A 17,884-nucleotide genomic window follows, 5' to 3' on the forward strand; every position below is an offset into this window, starting at 1 on the left:
AAATCGCACATGTTTGACATCCTATTGAGTGAAGGTCAGACGTGCTGCACATAAGAAAAATCACATGTGCAGCTGTCAGGTGCACATTGTGGGTGCTTTATTGTATGCGATTTCCCTTGAACTTCCCCAGCAGCTATCCGGGGGTCCTTTTACATGCAATAAATCGCATGCGATAAATTACATGTAAAAATTGCACTTCAAATTGGTGTATATATATATATATATATATATATATATATAGTGGGAGGGGGGACACAGGGTGAGAAGGGGTACAGGGTGAAAGGTGGTGATCAGGATGGTAGAAGGGATGCAGTGTGAGAGGGTGATGCCGTGCGAGGGGGGGTGCAGAGTTAAAGGGGGTACAGGGTGGACGAGAACTCGGGGGGAGAAGGGGGACACATAGTGGGAGAGGACGCAGGGAGAATGAGAGAGGGTGGACAGCATTCACAATGGGAGAGGGTGGACAGCAGGGTTAGAGATGGCAGATGCAGGGGGAGAGAAGGCAGACGCAGGGGCAGATAGGGCAGATGCAAGGTGAGAGAGGGCTGATGCAGGGTAAGTGAGGGCTGATGCAGGATGAGAGTGGGGAATGCAAGGGGAGAGGGGGTGCAGTGTTAGAGGGGGGTTCAGGATGGGAGAGTTAATGGTGAGAGAGGATAGGCAGGGTGAGAGGAAGGACACAGGGTGGGAGGGGGTGCAGTGAGAGGGGTAGACGCAGTGACAAGGGAGACACGGGGCAAATGTAATAGGGTGAGAGTTTCAGAAAGTGAGAGATTTTGGGAGAGTTTTCTCATGTTTTTTAAAGCAGCAATCAATTACATGGCAAAATCAACCTGGTTTTGCAGTGTAATTGATTGCTGCTTTAAAAAACATGGGAAAACTCTCCCAAAATCTCTCACTTTCTGAAACTCTCACCCTATTATATTTGGCCCACAGTGTGAGAGGAGGACACAGTGTAAGAGGGGGGGATGGAGGGTGGTAGAGGACACACGGTGAGAGACAATGCAGTGTGAGAGGGTGGACCCAGGGTGGGAGAGGACGCAGAGTGAGAGGGGGGATGCAGTGTGTGACGGGGCAGCACAGGGTGAGAGAGAGATGATCAGCACTGTGGGGTGGGGGTGAGCCTAGCAATGCTGGGGGGGGGGGGTATCACTGCTTTTTGGGGGGTGAGCAGTAGTAGTGCTGACGGTGCAGGCTGGGTGCGGGCTCTGAATGCTGGTGGGAACATGCGGATCGTAGTTGCGGGTTTAAGTGAAGCTCTATTTGGTGTCACCCCACTGAAGGATGACACCCGGGTGCAACCAGCACCCCCTAGTGACGCTGCTGCTTCACCTCTAACCTTTCTCCTCCTCTCCTTTCCCTTCTCCCCTACCTTCTTGACCCTCACTCTCCCTTCCCTTCCTGCTCACCCTCTCCTCTCCCTTCTTCTCCATCCTATCCCTTCTCCCCCATCCTCTCTCTTCTCCACTCCCTCCACCCTCTTTTCCCCCTTCTCCCCCTCCTCCCCTTTCTCACCCCATCTCTATTCCCTCCCTTTTTTTATCCCCCTTTTCTCTCTCTTTATCTCCCTCCCTGTTCTCCCACCTCTTTCTTCTCCCTCTCTCTCTTTCTCTCTGGTGGTCTTTACCTGGCACTGCCTCTCTCTCTCTCTCTCTCTCTCTCTCTCTCTCTCTCTCTCTCTCTCTCTCTCTCTCTCTCTCTCTCTCTCTCTCTCTCTCTCTCTCTCTCTCTCTCTCTCTCTCCCTCCCTGACACCCTATCTCTCTCTTTTCCTGTCTCTTCCCCTCTCCCTTTCTCAAGCCCTATGCAGAGTATATTAGTCTATAGTATATTTTGGTTATTAAGATAAAATGGTTTACTCTTCTCCTCCTTTGATATGTAAATTTTATCACTCTTCTGAAATATTGGTATCTATATTTATTGCATTAACTTAACCTCTCTTATTTTTCCTAATAGGGCTGGACAGGAGCTTCATGTGGTGCTACGTGATACTATTTGCCATTGTATGGGCTATTGGATGGCTTCTCAGAGACAGACAGACTATTTCACGTGTTTCAGACAAACATGTCTTTATCACTGGTTGTGACTCAGGCTTTGGAAACCTGCTGGCCAAACGATTAAGCAGAAAAGGCTTTCAGGTCCTGGCAGGTTGTCTAACACAAAAGGGAGCAGATGACCTTCAAAAAGCATGTCCTACAGGACTTAAAGTCACTTTAATGGATGTTACCAGTGCAGAGAGCATCAAAAAGGCAATGGAGTGGGTGAAGGTGGAGGTTGGAGATAGAGGTAAGATATAAAACACCACCAGCAATGATGGTCATGTGACAGGAAACAAATGTCTTCATAAAATGTGGTGCTCATTAGAAATGTATAGATTGCCATTATTTTTGTCAGGGACTCCAGAAGACATCCCTGATGTGTGCATTGTGACTATGGTGAGAGGCAGTCATTTGATTCACCTTGATTATATCCCATTAGCATCAGTAATGCGATCATGCAGATCCCCAAGTTCTGATGCAAACAAGGACATTTGTGAATATGATATGCTCAATATTCTACCTCATACCATACATAACATGCAAAACACAGCTTAGATTAGAGAAGCAACTTTTGCTTGAGTCCAAGGTGTGCCAAACAACACCTTTCTTATGAATTACCTAGCTCCCCACAGGTGATGGCAATCATACATTACCAGGGAAGTCCAGGAGCAGGGCATTGTGTCCCTCATGGAGAGGGTCAGGTAGGCAAGTATGGATTTATCCTAATTATCCTTAACGTACCAGTTTACCTGGCATGTGACATGATGTAGAGAGATACATAGAACATATTTCCCCAGCACACCAAGGGGCATTAGCAATAAGATTTGAAAAAAACACATACTAGGTCAGTGGTGGCCAACCCGTGGCTCTTGAGCCTCATGCGGCTCTCCCCCTTGTAAAGTGTGGCTCCTGCTCCCACTGCTGCCAGCCGTCCACCGTCCGTCCCAGTCCCCCCTGCTGCCGGTTCCCTGAATCCCTTCTCCTTCTGAGGGGAGGCGAGTGTGCATCCTTGTGACTGGGCCGTCTGCCAATTAGAGCTCGCGGGCCAGCAGCCAATCAGGAGCCGGCCAGCGAGCTTTGATTGGTGGATGGCCCAGTCACAGGGAAGTGAGGGGGAAGGAGACGCGCAGTGTGCTGTGCTCTCCTCCCCTCGGTGACATCACAGGACTGCAGGGGGACGCCAGACTGTCCTCTCCCCGCCCGGCAGCAGCAGCAACAACGGTGAGTGCTACTGCTGGGAAATTTTCACTGTGGGGGCATAGCAGTTTGTAACACTGTGGGGGCATAGCAGTTTGTGGCACTGTGGGGGCATAGCAGTTTGTGGCACTGTGGGGGCATACCAGCTTTTTGGCACTGTGGGGGCATAGCAGCTTTCTGGCACCGTAGGGGCATACCTGGCACCGTGTGGGGGGCATATGTGTATCTGGCACTATTGGGGGGCATATGTATATATGGCACTGCACTATTGGAGGCATATTTGTATCACACCCACCCAAGGGGTCAAAATAGACTACGCCCCTTTTTTTGGCGCATGCGCCTTCGGCACGCGCATGATGTCGGCTCTTTAGCTTGACTACCGATATTTTTCGGCTCTTTACCTCTGACCGGTTGGCCACCCCTGTACTAGGTGATTCTGAGATCTTAATTGCATAAAATTCCTAATATACGCAAGTATACCTGGATAACAAAGCTAATTCTGATTTTGATATCTCTAGACTGTTAGCGCATTGGAGCAGGGCTCTCTTCCCTCCTCTTCTCACAGCCTCTTCTTGCATTTAAAATACAGGTGTTACTCACCGAGGGCGAGATGTATTAAAATACATCGCCGCCCTTCCTCGCCCGCCGCGATGCCAGCGCATATGTACTAACATATGCGGCTGTAAGTGCCACCCAAAGGTGGCGATACCCTACAATGCGGTATCGTGGCGGCGGCATTTTAATACATAGGAAAATGCGGTAAAACAGGGGTTTTACCGCATTTTCCCCATAGTACATCCCGCCCCTACCATCTATACCGCCATCTCTTCTCACTTGTGTTCATTCATCTCTACCACTAACAACTTGCCCCTGATTACATGCAGACATCTCCTCTCAGTGGCGTAACTATAGCTCCGCAGCCCCTGCGGTGGCAAGGGGGCGCAGAGAAATTGGGGGCGCCGCCGGGGGGCTGCGGGGCTATAGTTACCCGCAGTCTGCGTCTCGCCCGGCTCTCTGTCGGGACCTTCCTGACGTCACGGTCCCGGCCGGCTCCTGCTGCAATGAAAACTGACAATTAGAAAATGGCTGCCCCCATACTGCAGACAGTTTTCTGTCTGCAGTATGGGGGCAGCCATTTTCTAAGAGTCCGTTTTCATTGTAGCAGCAGGAGCCGGCCGGGACCGTGACATCAGGAAGGTCCCGACAGAGAGCCGGGCGAGATGCAGACCGCGGGTAAGAAGGGGGGCAGGTTAGGTGCGGCGGGGGGGCGCTAAATAGTTAGTTACGCCCCTGTCTCCTCTGCTTCCCTACATCTCAACTGTATCGTGTACTAAGAATTGTGCTGCTAATTGTTACCCGTGGTTCTTCATTTTCCATTTAGTCTGCGTACTCTGTATTGTACACATATGTGCCCTATGTACGGCACTGCGAACCACTTGTGGCATCTTATAAATAACATTTAATAATAATACTAATAACAATAATAATAATAATAATAATATGGTAAGCCTCCAGGCCAATATCAAAGCTTCTCTGATACTTAACGTCCCTACACTGCATGATAACAGTACCCATTTTGGGCCATATAATTATCTACTATAAGGCTACATGATAATAGCACTTACAAATGCATCTAAACTGAGAGCCAGCTTACCAGAAGTCACTCCTAGATCCTCCAAATGGCACTACAGGAACAAGCAGGCTCTCTAAATACAGGTCGCATTCAGGGGCGGATTGGCCATTATATCTACCGGGAACTTTCCCGGGAGGCCGACACTACAGAGGCCGCTGCTGCCGCCGCCGAAAATTGCGCATGCGCACAGCCACACTCAGTCTGAGTTTGACAGTCACTGACAGGACAGCACAAACATACAGTGACAGGCTGAGGCCGGTGCTGCTCAGCCGCTTAGCGGCAGGAGGCATCGCCCAATCCATGTGTGCAGCCCTGCCTCCTCCGTCTGTCATTGGTGGGTGGCTGCAGTCAGAGATAGAGAGGCCCCGCGTCTTCCCACCCACTGTTCTGCTGCCTGTCCCTCCTCCTCCAGCCTCCGATCGGCGGCAACTGCGCACACAGCGCACACAGCGCCTGTCAGTTACTTCTGTATGTGGCCCGCCTCCTCCCGCCCGCTGTTTTCCGGGACTCAGAGAACAGCGGGAGGGAGGAGGCGCGGCCGCATATAGTAGCGTTGCCGCTGATCGGGGAACTTTTTGTTTGATGCAATATCCGCCTCTTACCCCACTCCTTTGCACAGTCACCATCTTCCCCCTAAGCCTGAGGTCGCCTGAAGCTCCACCCCCTGATCAAAGCTCTGCCCCAGAACTCTGCGATGTATGCCCTTCCAGAATCCAGAGGTATGGCGCCAAACAGAGCTGCACCCTGCTCACTGGGGGGCATGGAAGCTGTAGCTGGAGCCAGTGGTGAGGCTGTGTGGGAGCAACTCGGGAGGGCATCTTCTCTCTGCTGCCGAGGAAGAGGTCACTGAAAACTTAATCAGGTGAGAGGGAGACTTTCTAAACTGCTGTATCCTCAGTCTATACCCTCGCTAGTTAGAGAGTCCTGCCTTTGCATCCATCTATGCCCCATCCATCTCTCTCTCTGTGGCCCCATCCATCTCTCTCTGGGCCCCACCCATCTCTCTCTCTGTGGCCCCATCCCATCCATCTCTCTGTGGTCCCTCCCATCCATCTATCTCTCTCTCTCTCTGTGGCCCCTCTTATCCATCTCTCTCTCTGTGGTCCCTCCCATCCATCTCTCTCTCTCTCTGTGGCCCCTCTTATCCATCTCTCTCTCTCTGTGGCCCCTCTTATCCATAACTCTCTTTGTGGCCCCTCCCATCCATCTCTCTGTGGCCCCTCTTATCTATAGCTCTCTCTCTGTGGCCCCTCCCATCCATAGCTCTCTCTCTGTGGCCCCTCCCATCCATCTCTCTCTCGACCCTCCCATCTCTCTCTCTCACCTCCCATCCATCTGTTCTTCTCTCTACGACCCATCCTGTCGTAGAGAGCCTTCTCTCTGTGCCCTCTCCCATATCTGTCTTTCCTTAAGCCCCATTAATGCTTCTCCCACTCTTGCTTATCTATCTATCTACCTACTTCTCGATCTCTCTTTTAAGAGGCATTGTAGTGACAAAGACTGGGGGTGGCCATAAATTTCTAGTTACGCCTCAAGATATAGATATATACATAGATGTGTGTATGGGGGTGTTGCCCTTCAGGGTATTATTATTGCACACAGGCAGGATGCATAATTTCCCGATATACTTATATACAGTAGGTACACACCATGGGCATTACCCTGTAACCTGCCCTGGGTCCAAATCCCTTACTTACAACCTATATCTGTATGTGTCAACGTCTGTCTGTCAGTGTCCCAGTTTTTATTGTGTAAGCTTCCATGTGTCAATGTCTGTCTGCATGACCGTGTCTTTGTAGTAGCCTCTTTGAGTGTGTCAGCGTCTTTGTATTTCAACATCCATGTTTTGGTGTCCGAATCTGTCCATGTAGTGCTGTGAGAGTGTTGGCATCTTTGTCAGCACCTTCATTTTTTGTCAGCATCTGTCTGTCAGTATTGCTTCCAGCTTCCATGTGTCAGTGTCTGTATGTGTGCCAGCATATCTGTGTGACTGCATCGTGTGTCAGCGTCTGTCTGTTTGTCAGCGTCCATCTGTTTGTGTGTGTCAGTGTCAACATCTATCTTTGTGTCAGCATATTTCTGTGCCATCGTATTTCTGTGTCAGCCTCCTTGTACTGTATCCGTGTGTCAGTATCTGTCCATGTGGTGGTGTCAGATTGTCAGCTTCTGTGTCAATGGCTGTGTGTCAGCATGTTAGCGTCTATCAATATCTGTGTGTCAGTCTTTCTGCAAATTAGTGTCTATGTCAGCATTTGTGTGTCAGTGTATATGTGTGTCATATGTGCGCCCGAAAAGGGGGCGGGGCGTATGCAAATGAGGGTGCGGCTTATGCTAGTTAGCCGCGACCTCATTTTCATACGAGAATAGACGCTATGCGCACAGCGTCTATTCTACTAGATTGGGGGTCTCCCAACTGTCACTCCCCCGCAGCGGGACAATGCCTGCCGCGGGTGGGACAGCGGGACAGGACCCGAAAATCGGGACTGTCCCTCTAAAATCGTGACAGTTGGGAGGTATACTCTGTCAACATATGTGTCAGCATCACCACCCCTGTCTGCTTCACCACCCCTTTCATCTGAAGGACACGCCCCTTTGATTGACTATGCTCTCCTAAAAAGGACATTAATCGGTCATTTATAATGAACATATAATATAAAAGAAAAGCTATATTGAGATGTGCACATTTTTTGGTGGTTCATAAAGTGTTAATAGTGGTAAAATCAGAAGGTTTTTATGTGCTAGAGGTAACACTGCACCCTGACATCTCCTCACATCACTAACCGGTCCCATTGAAGTGAAATTGAGGTGGGCACATTCTCTCACTGGCTCCCGTTCACTTCAGTGGCATAGCTGGAGCATGCGGAAATAATCAGTGAACAATTTTGGATTTTTCTTTATTATTAACTGTTCTAGCACTTAAGAAAAGGCAGACAATGCAGTTCTCACCCTTTTCAAAATAAAAATGAAACTTTTTGTGGTTACAGTTTTATTATAAACAGGTTAAAATGTATGCACCAGCTACACACTCCATAGAGATAACCACACCCACAGAAATGGCCAAACCGTAGACCACACACCCACATTACTGTCCACAAAACCGACATCATTCATAGTGACGCAGCAATTGTCACACCCCTTCCAGCGGCACACAATAGGCCCTTTATAAATTTCCGCTCCAGGCCCATATGGACCTTAATCTGGCTCTGGGCAGGCAGGGCACTGTTTGCCGGGGAGTGCACTGGGAGGAGGCAGGGGACTCTTGAATGACAGTCTAACTCTGAGTCCTGTCCCCCATGGCAATAAACATAAAATGCCCCCCTTCGTGGCAACCAGTATAAAATGCCCCCCCCCTACGCCAACCAGCAAGTAACCCCTGCAAGGAGCATATAACTCCTGGCAACAAGCATGTAGGTAAGCAGCACTTATGTGCTATAAAATATCATATAATGGGGGAGATTCTCTATCACAGAAATGCGGTAAAAACCCCGTTATCTGGGTTTTTACCGCATTTCTGTATGCTGTACTGTCTCTCCGCAGAGACAGCGCTGCGGAGGGAATCGCCAGCAAAAGCTGGCGATTCCCTGCAGAAGCCTATGGGCTTCTTACCGCAGCGGTGTTTGAGGGATCCGTCACGGATCCCTCCCAGCATGCCCTGCGGCCGGCGCCGGGGTCTGCGCATGCGCAGATGGACTCCCGGGTCACAGACCCGGAAGTCCAGTGCCGACACCGCATCGCAAGGGACAGCTCTTATCGCAAGAGCTGTCCCTTGCGTTAATAACAGCATATGTTAGAGCATATGCCGTTATTAATAATACGATGCCCGGCGATAATGGGCGCGGATGTTACAACATCCCGCCCAATATAACCTAACGGCATGTGCTATAATGTGTACTGAGCATAACGGCGTGTGCTGTAATGTGTACTGAGCATAACGGCATGTGCTGTAATGTGTACTGAGCATAACGGCGTGTGCTGTAATGTGTATGGGCATAACGGTGTGTACTGTAATGTGTACTGAGCATAACGGCGTGTGCTGTAATGTGTACTGAGCATAACGGCGTGTGCTGTAATGTGTACTGAGCATAACGGCGTGTGCTGTAATGTGTACTGGGCATAACGGTGTGTGCTGTAATGTGTACTGGGCATAACGGTGTGTGCTGTAATGTGTACTGGGCATAACGGCGTGTGCTGTAATGTGTATGGGCATAACGGCGTGTGCTGTAATGTGTACTGAGCATAACGGCGTGTGCTGTAATGTGTACTGAGCATAACGGCGTGTGCTGTAATGTGTACTGAGCATAACGGCGTGTGCTGTAATGTGTACTGAGCATAACGGCGTGTGCTGTAATGTGTACTGAGCATAACGGCGTTTGCTGTAATGTGTACTGGGCATAACGGCGTGTGCTGTAATGTGTACTGAGCATAACGGCGTGTGCTGTAATGTGTACTGAGCATAACGGCGTGTGCTGTAATGTGTACTGAGCATAACGGCGTGTGCTGTAATGTGTACTGGGCATAACGGCGTGTGCTGTAATGTGTACTGAGCATAACGGTGTGTGCTGTAATGTGTACTGGGCATAACGGTGTGTGCTGTAATGTGTACTGGGCATAACGGTGTGTGCTGTAATGTGTACTGGCCATAACGGTGTGTGCTGTAATGTGTACTGGGCATAACGGTGTGTGCTGTAATGTGTACTGGCCATAACGGTGTGTGCTGTAATGTGTACTGAGCATAATGGCGTGTGCTGTAATGTGTATGGGCATAACTGCGTGTACTGTAATGTGTACTGAGCATAACGGCGTGTGCTGTAATGTGTATGGGCATAACGGCGTGTGCTGTAATGTGTACTGGGCATAACGGCGTGTGCTGTAATGTGTACTGGGCATAACGGCGTGTGCTGTAATGTGTATGGGCATAACGGCGTGTGTTATAAAGTGTATGGGCATAACGGCGTGTGCTATAATGTGTATGGGCATAACGGCGTGTGTTATAATATGTATGGGCATACTGGCGTGTGCTATAATGTGTACTGGGCATAACTGTGTGCTGTAATGTGTACTGGGCATAACTGTGTGCTGTAATGTGTACTGGGCATAACGGTGTGTTGTATTGTGTACTGGGTATTACAGTGATGTGATCCTGGTTTGTGTATATACTGTAGTGTTTTTAGGCTCTTTCCAGAGAAAGGCAATGTCCAGTATCAACAGCCTGAAGTTGAGAGTGTGTAAAGTCAGGTTAGTGCCAGACAACTATGGGTCCATTCACATTTTACAGTCTCACCAACAAACACAAGTTAATATTGATGAATCTGACATTCAGACACTATTGAGGCTTTAGTTTTACCTGTCAATAATGGCAGGTATTTAATGCGGCCGGCGAGGGGGTTAAACAGCCAGGATTGCAGAAAACCAGCGATCCTCGCTGTTTAACCCCCGCGCCGGCCGCTCGCTCTATTCAATGTTCTGGGGAAATCCTCACCGTCACAGGACGGCGAGAATTCCCCAAAACAGCGAGACCCACGGCTCATGCAGAAAACTCGCTGTATTTAGCAGCGAGTCTCGCTGGTTTAGGAGCCGCATACGCCAATTCCCCCTCGCTCAAAAAATGGAGCGAGGGGAAATAGGCGTATGAGGGGGGCTGCGTTGAATACTGACAAGGTGAGTGGTGACAGCGAGCAGGAAGCTCTGCTCGCTGTCACCGCTCGCCCACAGCATTGAATACCCCCCAATGTATCTTAGTATAGTGATGTGGTAATCCCGCCTACTGTTATGTTGGCTCCACCCATTTTGCCGCCCACATGAGGCCACTTTCAGAAATATTCCAGGGCCACTTTTAGTCCCCAATCCGCCCCTGGTCGCATTTATACAGTACCTATCTAAACTGAAGAATAAAATGGAAGCTTCTCAATCAAATTAGTAATGCCCCTCGTTGGCTGAAAGGGGGGGGGTCATTCTAGAATGACATACAAACCAAGAAGCATTAGCAATCAGATTTGAAAAACACCAAGGTAGTAGGTAAGTCAATGATCTTAGTATTTCTTCTTTCTAGTCTAGAACCACCCCCTTATTTGAGCACCTGAGGGGTATTACTAATTTTTTTTTTTAATAATAGATTTTTAGGTACTTGTGTATTTTAGCGGCTCCCATCGCATCGCATCGCATACCAAAAGGCGCGATGTTGTACAATGTCATACAATTTATAAATTGTATGACATTGTATATGGCATACAATGCCATACAATGCGATGCGATTAAACATTGTATAAGCATCCTAATGGGTGCTTACAATGTTAAATGCACCCCCACGCCCCCCCCCCCACTATAAACGTGAACCCGAAGCGTGGCGAGCGCAGCGGTACGCGTCCTACGACCTTTCCATACCCCCACTATCCACGTCGGCTTGGAGTTAAGAATAGAAAGTGTGGCGAGCGCAGCGAGCCACTGAGCCCGAAGCGTGGCAAGTGCAGCAATGCCCCGCGAGGGGACGCGGATACCTGTGAAGCCCGCGAGGGGACGCGGATACCTGTGAAGGTATTTGCGGCCGCTCGCCACGCTTCGGACTTTCTATTCTCAACTCCACGCCGACGTGGATAGTGGGGGTATGAAAAAGTCGTAGGACGCGTACCACCGCATTTAACATTGTAAGCACCCATTTGGGTGCTTAAAAGCACCCTTTAGGGTGCTTATACAATTTTTAATCGTATAGGGGGCCAAAATCGTGTCGCATCACAAAATACATCATGCAAAAAGTAAGGTTGGGATTGAAATCGAACATCTCAGTTAAACAGCCCAAGAGTAATATTTATCAGGGTACTTATTTCCTAGCATGGCGCCCATCTCATTGATTGTATGCCTTATTTAAGGCATACAATCAATACAATTGAAACGATTTTTTAATTGTATGGATCTCATCTTATGCATCCATAAGATGCATGAGATCCATAAGATGCTATAAGATAAAAATCGTGAGCCCCCAATAACCATTGTTAACGCCACCAGCACTATTAACGCCATCCCAAAGCGGTACGCGTCCTCCGGCCTTTTCATACCCCCACTATCCACGTCGGCGTGGAGTTGATGTTATATAGCGTGGCGAGCGCAGCAAACCACCGAGCCCGAAGCGTGGTGAGCGCAGCGAGCCCCGCGAGGGGACGCGGCCTACTTCACATGTATTCCGCATCTGCTCGCCACGCTTTGGGCTCGGTGGCTCGCTGCGCTCGCCACACTATATAAAATCAACTCCACGCCGACGTGTATAGTGGGGGTGTGAAAAGGTCGGAGGACGCGTACCGCCGCCCCTCGCGGGCTCGCTGCGCTCGCCACGCTTCGGGTTGGCGTCAATAGTGGGGTGGCGTTAACAATGGGGGGGCCATTTCACCCATGCATCATCGCATGCATCTTATGCCGCACAAACACATAAGATGCATGCAATGCTTGAGATATCAGCCCGACACATACGATCTAGATCGTGGGCGCCGTGCTAGGAAATAAGTACCTTTGTCAGGACCTGAATTTGGAGATGGTAAACAGATATTGAAAAAGAAGAGAGCAAAGAGCTAAACAATAAGATAGTAGGAAAATTAGACCAGTAAAGGAAAGGTAGAAGAGAAAAAAAGAAAGATTGAAGAAGGGAGAAAGAGAGGAAAACAGACACAAAGGGGGTGTAGGGGGACAAACAGCTAAATTAGATCTCAGCATACTCTGTGTAGGAACGCTATGTTAGGCAGAAGCGTTAACTAGCACCAATATAAGTCATGAATTCTGCGAGTGAGGAGGGGAGCTCAGAACTGATAGAACCCAAGGGTCTGCCCCAGAGAGAGAGAGACCCTGGGATTCCCTGTATTCACTCCATTTAAACCACTTCATATGAATCGAAGAGGCCGAGGAAGAGTAACTAGCATTCGTAGTCTCAAAAAGAAAGTGATTATGTACCTTAGTGGCAATTTGTCGAACTGAGGGTATTTCTATCGATTTCCAACAGTGACCTATAGCCGCTTTCATTGATATTAAAATATTTCTCAAAATGTACAAATCACTTCCAGAAATTGAGTCAGCGTGGTGTAATAAAGCTACTACCGGGTCTAACTGTATATTAGTTTGAAGCACAGCATTGATAAGGGAAGATATTTCAGTCCATAAAGGACTTCTTAGTGGGCATTCCCAAAATATATGTAATATAGATCCCACCCCGCCACATTTTCTCCAGCACAGGCGTGAGACATGCGGCCAAATGGCATGTAATCTTTTAGGGGTAAAGTATGTCCTGTGACAAAGTTTGAAGAACATTTCAGCATGGTTGAGACACTTAGACATTTTGAAACCAGAATATAGAATAGAGTCCCAGACCTCTTCACTGAAAGATACATTAAGGTCCATTTCCCACTTAAGCTGGGCAGGTAATTTCCCCTCTCCGAGATACCCTTTTTGTGTGTCTGGTGTGACATTTTGGAGGTAAGGGATTTAGGGGCGGGGGGAGCAAGCGCAGGGCCCGTACGGATAGTTGAGAGCCAATGGCGAATTTGTAAATATTTATAAAAGTCACTTTAAGGTAGCCCAAATTTCTCCTGTACCACAGAGAATTGCAGCAGAGATCCCCCCTGGACCAAATGGCCCAGAGATGAGATCCCCGCCTCTACCCAAGTATCCAGTTTTAAGTTTGGAATAGATTTAGGTATTACTAATTTTATTGAGCAGATTCTATTTTATACTTCAGGTGACATGATATACTGTATAACCCTTTTTTTAAATCACATTCATTTCTTTGTTTATCACTTTTATTTGTTAGTCAGAATATTGTTACTGCTAATTTTAGTGAAATTACATAATGATATGTTTTAGAACGAATGTACGCACCTGTTATACACACTTTCTTTGTTTGAATTATGACTACTTAGCTGGGGCGTAGCACTGCACATTACTTATTTAATATTTGTTTAACAAACCTTATCATCTGGGTCTTTTATAAATATAAGTAAAAGTTAATTTGTGCGACTTATTCCTCTTTCTAGTACATACAGGTCTCTGTCATGACTGTAAATATGTAAGATCATGAAACAGGCTGAACAGGTTTGACGTTACAAGTAAACAATATCTAAATAGAATCTATAACAGTGCGCGATCCTAAACACAACAGCAGATTTACTTCACCTGAGCTGTGTCCTGGATCAGTCACAGGCAGTGACAGGCTTCTAAAATGGTTACAAAACACCCTTGTTTTGTGCTTAGTTTTTTAAAGTATTTTATTGTTAGGCTGCATATTACAAGAAATAGTAGCAGTCATGTATAAGGCATACTTGCCTACTTTTGAAAACTAGTTTCAGGGAGATTACAGTTGGTAGTAAAATTTTGCACAGCGCCCCATTGAGGGGGCGTGTCATGCTCCACCCAAAGAGCGTGTCTATTTCCATATATGGAGAGATTGTGAAAAGAGATTAGGAACATGGCACCTAGAAGCGTGGGTGTGTACTGCTGCATCTGAGAGGAATCTTTTAAAATTACTTATATCCAAATGTAGATGAGCCCCAAAGCAGTTAGTAAGAGCTACAATACTTGGTAAAGTGCTGGGAAATGGTGCTGATGATTCAATGTAACTGTATCTGTCTCTCATTCCTTTTTTCCCCAAAAAATGTAACAGTGTAATGTGGGCTATGTGAAATGAGGGAGATTGTTAGACTAATGAGGGAGAGAGGGAGATTGCTGCTATTTCAGGGAGTCTCCTGCAGAATGCAGGAAGGTAGGCAACTATGGTATAAGGACAGAGTAATCAAACATACTTGAGGTGTCCAGAGTAACAATTCAAAAAGAGAGCATTAAAATGATCTTATCTAGAGAGCATGGCTAGTTGTACTGTACTTAAAAAAATAAATATAACTAAATATCGTGTTGTGTGAAAGAAATGTACTAGAAAGGAGGGTTACCTAAAGATAATATTTCCTCATTGAACCAAGTTGTCAAACGTACCGCAAATCTTAATTTGAGAAGGGAGAGTTTGAACATAAGGTAGCCATATTTTAAAGAATTTGTCTGCACCCTTATCTTTGTTTAAAGACATCTCAAGCCAGTTCAAATGGAACAGATAGGACATTCTGGGTTGGAGAAGGGCAAGGGTTAGAGTGTCAGAAGAAACCCACTGTGATAAGATGTTTTTTTGTCAGAAGCTGCAATTTTTGCCAGTAAGAGGCAATGACCTTGAGGGAGGCGAGGCAAATTGGATAAGAAAATGATGTCCCATAAAGCTCATTCAGATGTCAAATCCACAGTGTGTATGAATGAATGTATGTATTGGGCAGTACGGATGGTGTAGTGGTAAGCATTACTGCCTCACAACGCTGAAGTCATGGGTGCGATCCCCATCATGGCTCTAACTGTGCGGAGTTTGTATATTCTCCCCGTACTTGCGTGGGTTTCCTCCGGTTACTCTGGTTTCCTCCCACAATCCAAAATATACTGGTAGGTTAATTGGCTTCCAACAAAATTAACCCTAGAATGCCTCTGTGTGCGTGTACATGTGGTAGGGGATATAGATTGTAAGCTCCACTGGGGCAGGGACTGATATGAATGTTCAAATATTCTCTGTACAGCGCTGCGGAATATGTGTGCGCTATATAAGAAACTGTTATTAAATAATGTATAAGGCCCAAAACTTCTGTACTTTCACACAGAACCACATGCAATGCATCAGATCCGCTCCTGGTTGCTTACATTTAAAACAGTTGGAATCTATAGAGACTATAGATAAATCTCAGTGCTAAATCTCAATTTGCGCACCCCCATGGGTCAGAAAGCCGGCCAATAGTGTCAGAGATGATCCAAAACTGTTTCCTTTGGATTAGTAATGCAGAAGGAGGTGTTGCATTATAATATTAGTGATAATGCTAATGCTTCTATGTATGCAGCAGCGGTAGTCCCTCCAGCCAAATCTGAATGAGGTTCAATAAATTTGTGTAGGTGACCTCTGTGGATTATAATACCAGTATTACCTATAACTTTATATATTGCAAGCTTTGACTGAGTGCGTGCCAACATCTGTAGGCTCATACATTATGTTACTTTGTACAGGCCTTGTATGCATTTGAAAGCTGTACACTGCAACATGCAAAACACATGGCACCAAATTTGTAGAATGATCCCTGTCACCGCCCGCTTCACCCCTCAAACACAACAGCATGCAAATAATTGTGTGATTAAGTGATCTGGCAGGAGAGCTACAGAGTAGGGATGGCCATCGACCATCGATGATTCAAAATCATCGATGGTTCATGGTCGATGTCAAATACTTTTGCCATCGATGGGGGAGAACCAGATGGTTTCCCTCCATCGATGGAACAGCAAAACGATGTTCTGCTTTTTTTTTTTTTCAAAGTGCCGGGACACGGAGCATAGCTCCGCCCCCTGACACATGCGAAGCCCCGCCCCCATGTTTCGATTTGCCCACAGGCCAATCAATAAAACACAATGGATGACCATCGATATGTAAAAATATCGATGGTCATCCATTGCATAGTTTAGCACTATCAATGGCCAGTTGCAGAACTGCCATCGATGGCAACCATCGTTGGCAATGGCAACGATGGCCATCCCTACTACAGAGTACAGATGTGAATGTGCCAATCACTGGCTTATGGTGCAGTGTGTGTGGTGTACATGGGTCCCAGGGCTCCAACGGGCACATTCTGCATCCATTTTTTCAATATGTACCCTCTGGGGTCCACTAATAAAGTTAAATCATCATTTATATTAAAATGCTAGATTGCATATCAGTAGATTACCTATCAGTGCAGCGGACTAGGGGCATAATTATCAATATTATTTACTAAAATAATGTGAAAAGTGGTATTTTCACACTCTTTTGAAAGTATAATGGTATCACTTTAATTTATGACAGGGATTTTGGAGAATAATTCAAAAAATTCTCCTCCATGCCCACAAATTTGTATTTAAAGTGGACGATTGTGTTTCCCATACCTGTAAGGGGACATGCAATATGTTTCAGATTTACTGAATCCAATTTGTAAAAGAAATAAGGGAGGGGGCCTCACACAAATAACTTACAGAGGCTTCCATCCGTTACTCCTGCTCTGCCCTTCCTACATACTGACAGGCAGAGCAGAGCCTGGAGTCAGCTTCAGTGTTCAGCGTGTGTGTCTAATAGACCACAGGCTGATCGCAGCAAACATAAATAGTTATAATAGAAAATAAATAAATTCAAACTTACCTCTTTTCAGAGCTGGATGAGCTTCTTCTCTACTGAGGTGTAGGGGCAGACAGTGAAGAGTTATCCCATGTACTCTCAGGCTATTTTTGTGGGTAGTGAATTCGCAGGAACAGAGCCTTCTGGGTTCTTAAACTAGGATATCCAGAAGACTATATATATATATATATATATATATATATATATATATATATATATATATATATATATATATATATATATATATATATATATATATATATATACACAGAAACGAAAACTACAGGATCACCTGATGACGAATCAAGCCCTTTATGCAGTTTTTATTGGTTATGGTTTTTATATTTCAAATAAATTATTTTTTCTATTTTATTTGTTATTATGATCTATAACTGCAAACATCTCAACAGCAAAACATAAACAGAATATATTTTATAGTATATTTTCATAGATGTATTCAGAAGCCATAATAATTTAAATAAACATCGGTTGTGTTATATACTAGAAAGGACATGTGAAATAGCCCCTCCACCAATGTGACTGTTATCACCCTCCACCAATGTTACTATTATCACCGCCACCAATGTGACTATAATCACCTTCCACCAATGTGACTATTATCACCTTTCACCAATGTGACTATTATCACCTTTCACCAATGTGACTATTATCACCTTTCATCAATGTGACTAATATCACCTTTCACCAGTGTGACTTATCACTCTCCACCAATGTGACTATTATCACCGCCACCAATGTGACTATTATCACCTTCCACCAATGTGACTATTATCACCTTCCACCAATGTGACTATTATCACCTTTC

General features: G+C 46.3%; 1 protein-coding gene across 1 annotated transcript in view; it reads left to right on the forward strand.

Annotated features, from left to right (window-relative positions):
* Nucleotides 1-17,884, forward strand: part of RDH5 (retinol dehydrogenase 5) — a 36,504-nt gene that overhangs the window by 9,757 nt on the left and 8,863 nt on the right. Inside the window, exon 2 of the mRNA XM_083169121.1 lies at nt 1,956-2,285. Within this exon, the coding sequence (XP_083025247.1) occupies nt 1,973-2,285 (313 nt within the window). The 5' untranslated portion in view covers nt 1,956-1,972. The remainder of the gene's footprint in view (nt 1-1,955; nt 2,286-17,884) is intronic.

This window comes from Crinia signifera, chromosome 2 (assembly GCF_055691185.1).
Source record: "Crinia signifera chromosome 2, ASM5569118v1, whole genome shotgun sequence".
Classification (NCBI taxonomy): domain Eukaryota; kingdom Metazoa; phylum Chordata; class Amphibia; order Anura; family Myobatrachidae; genus Crinia; species Crinia signifera.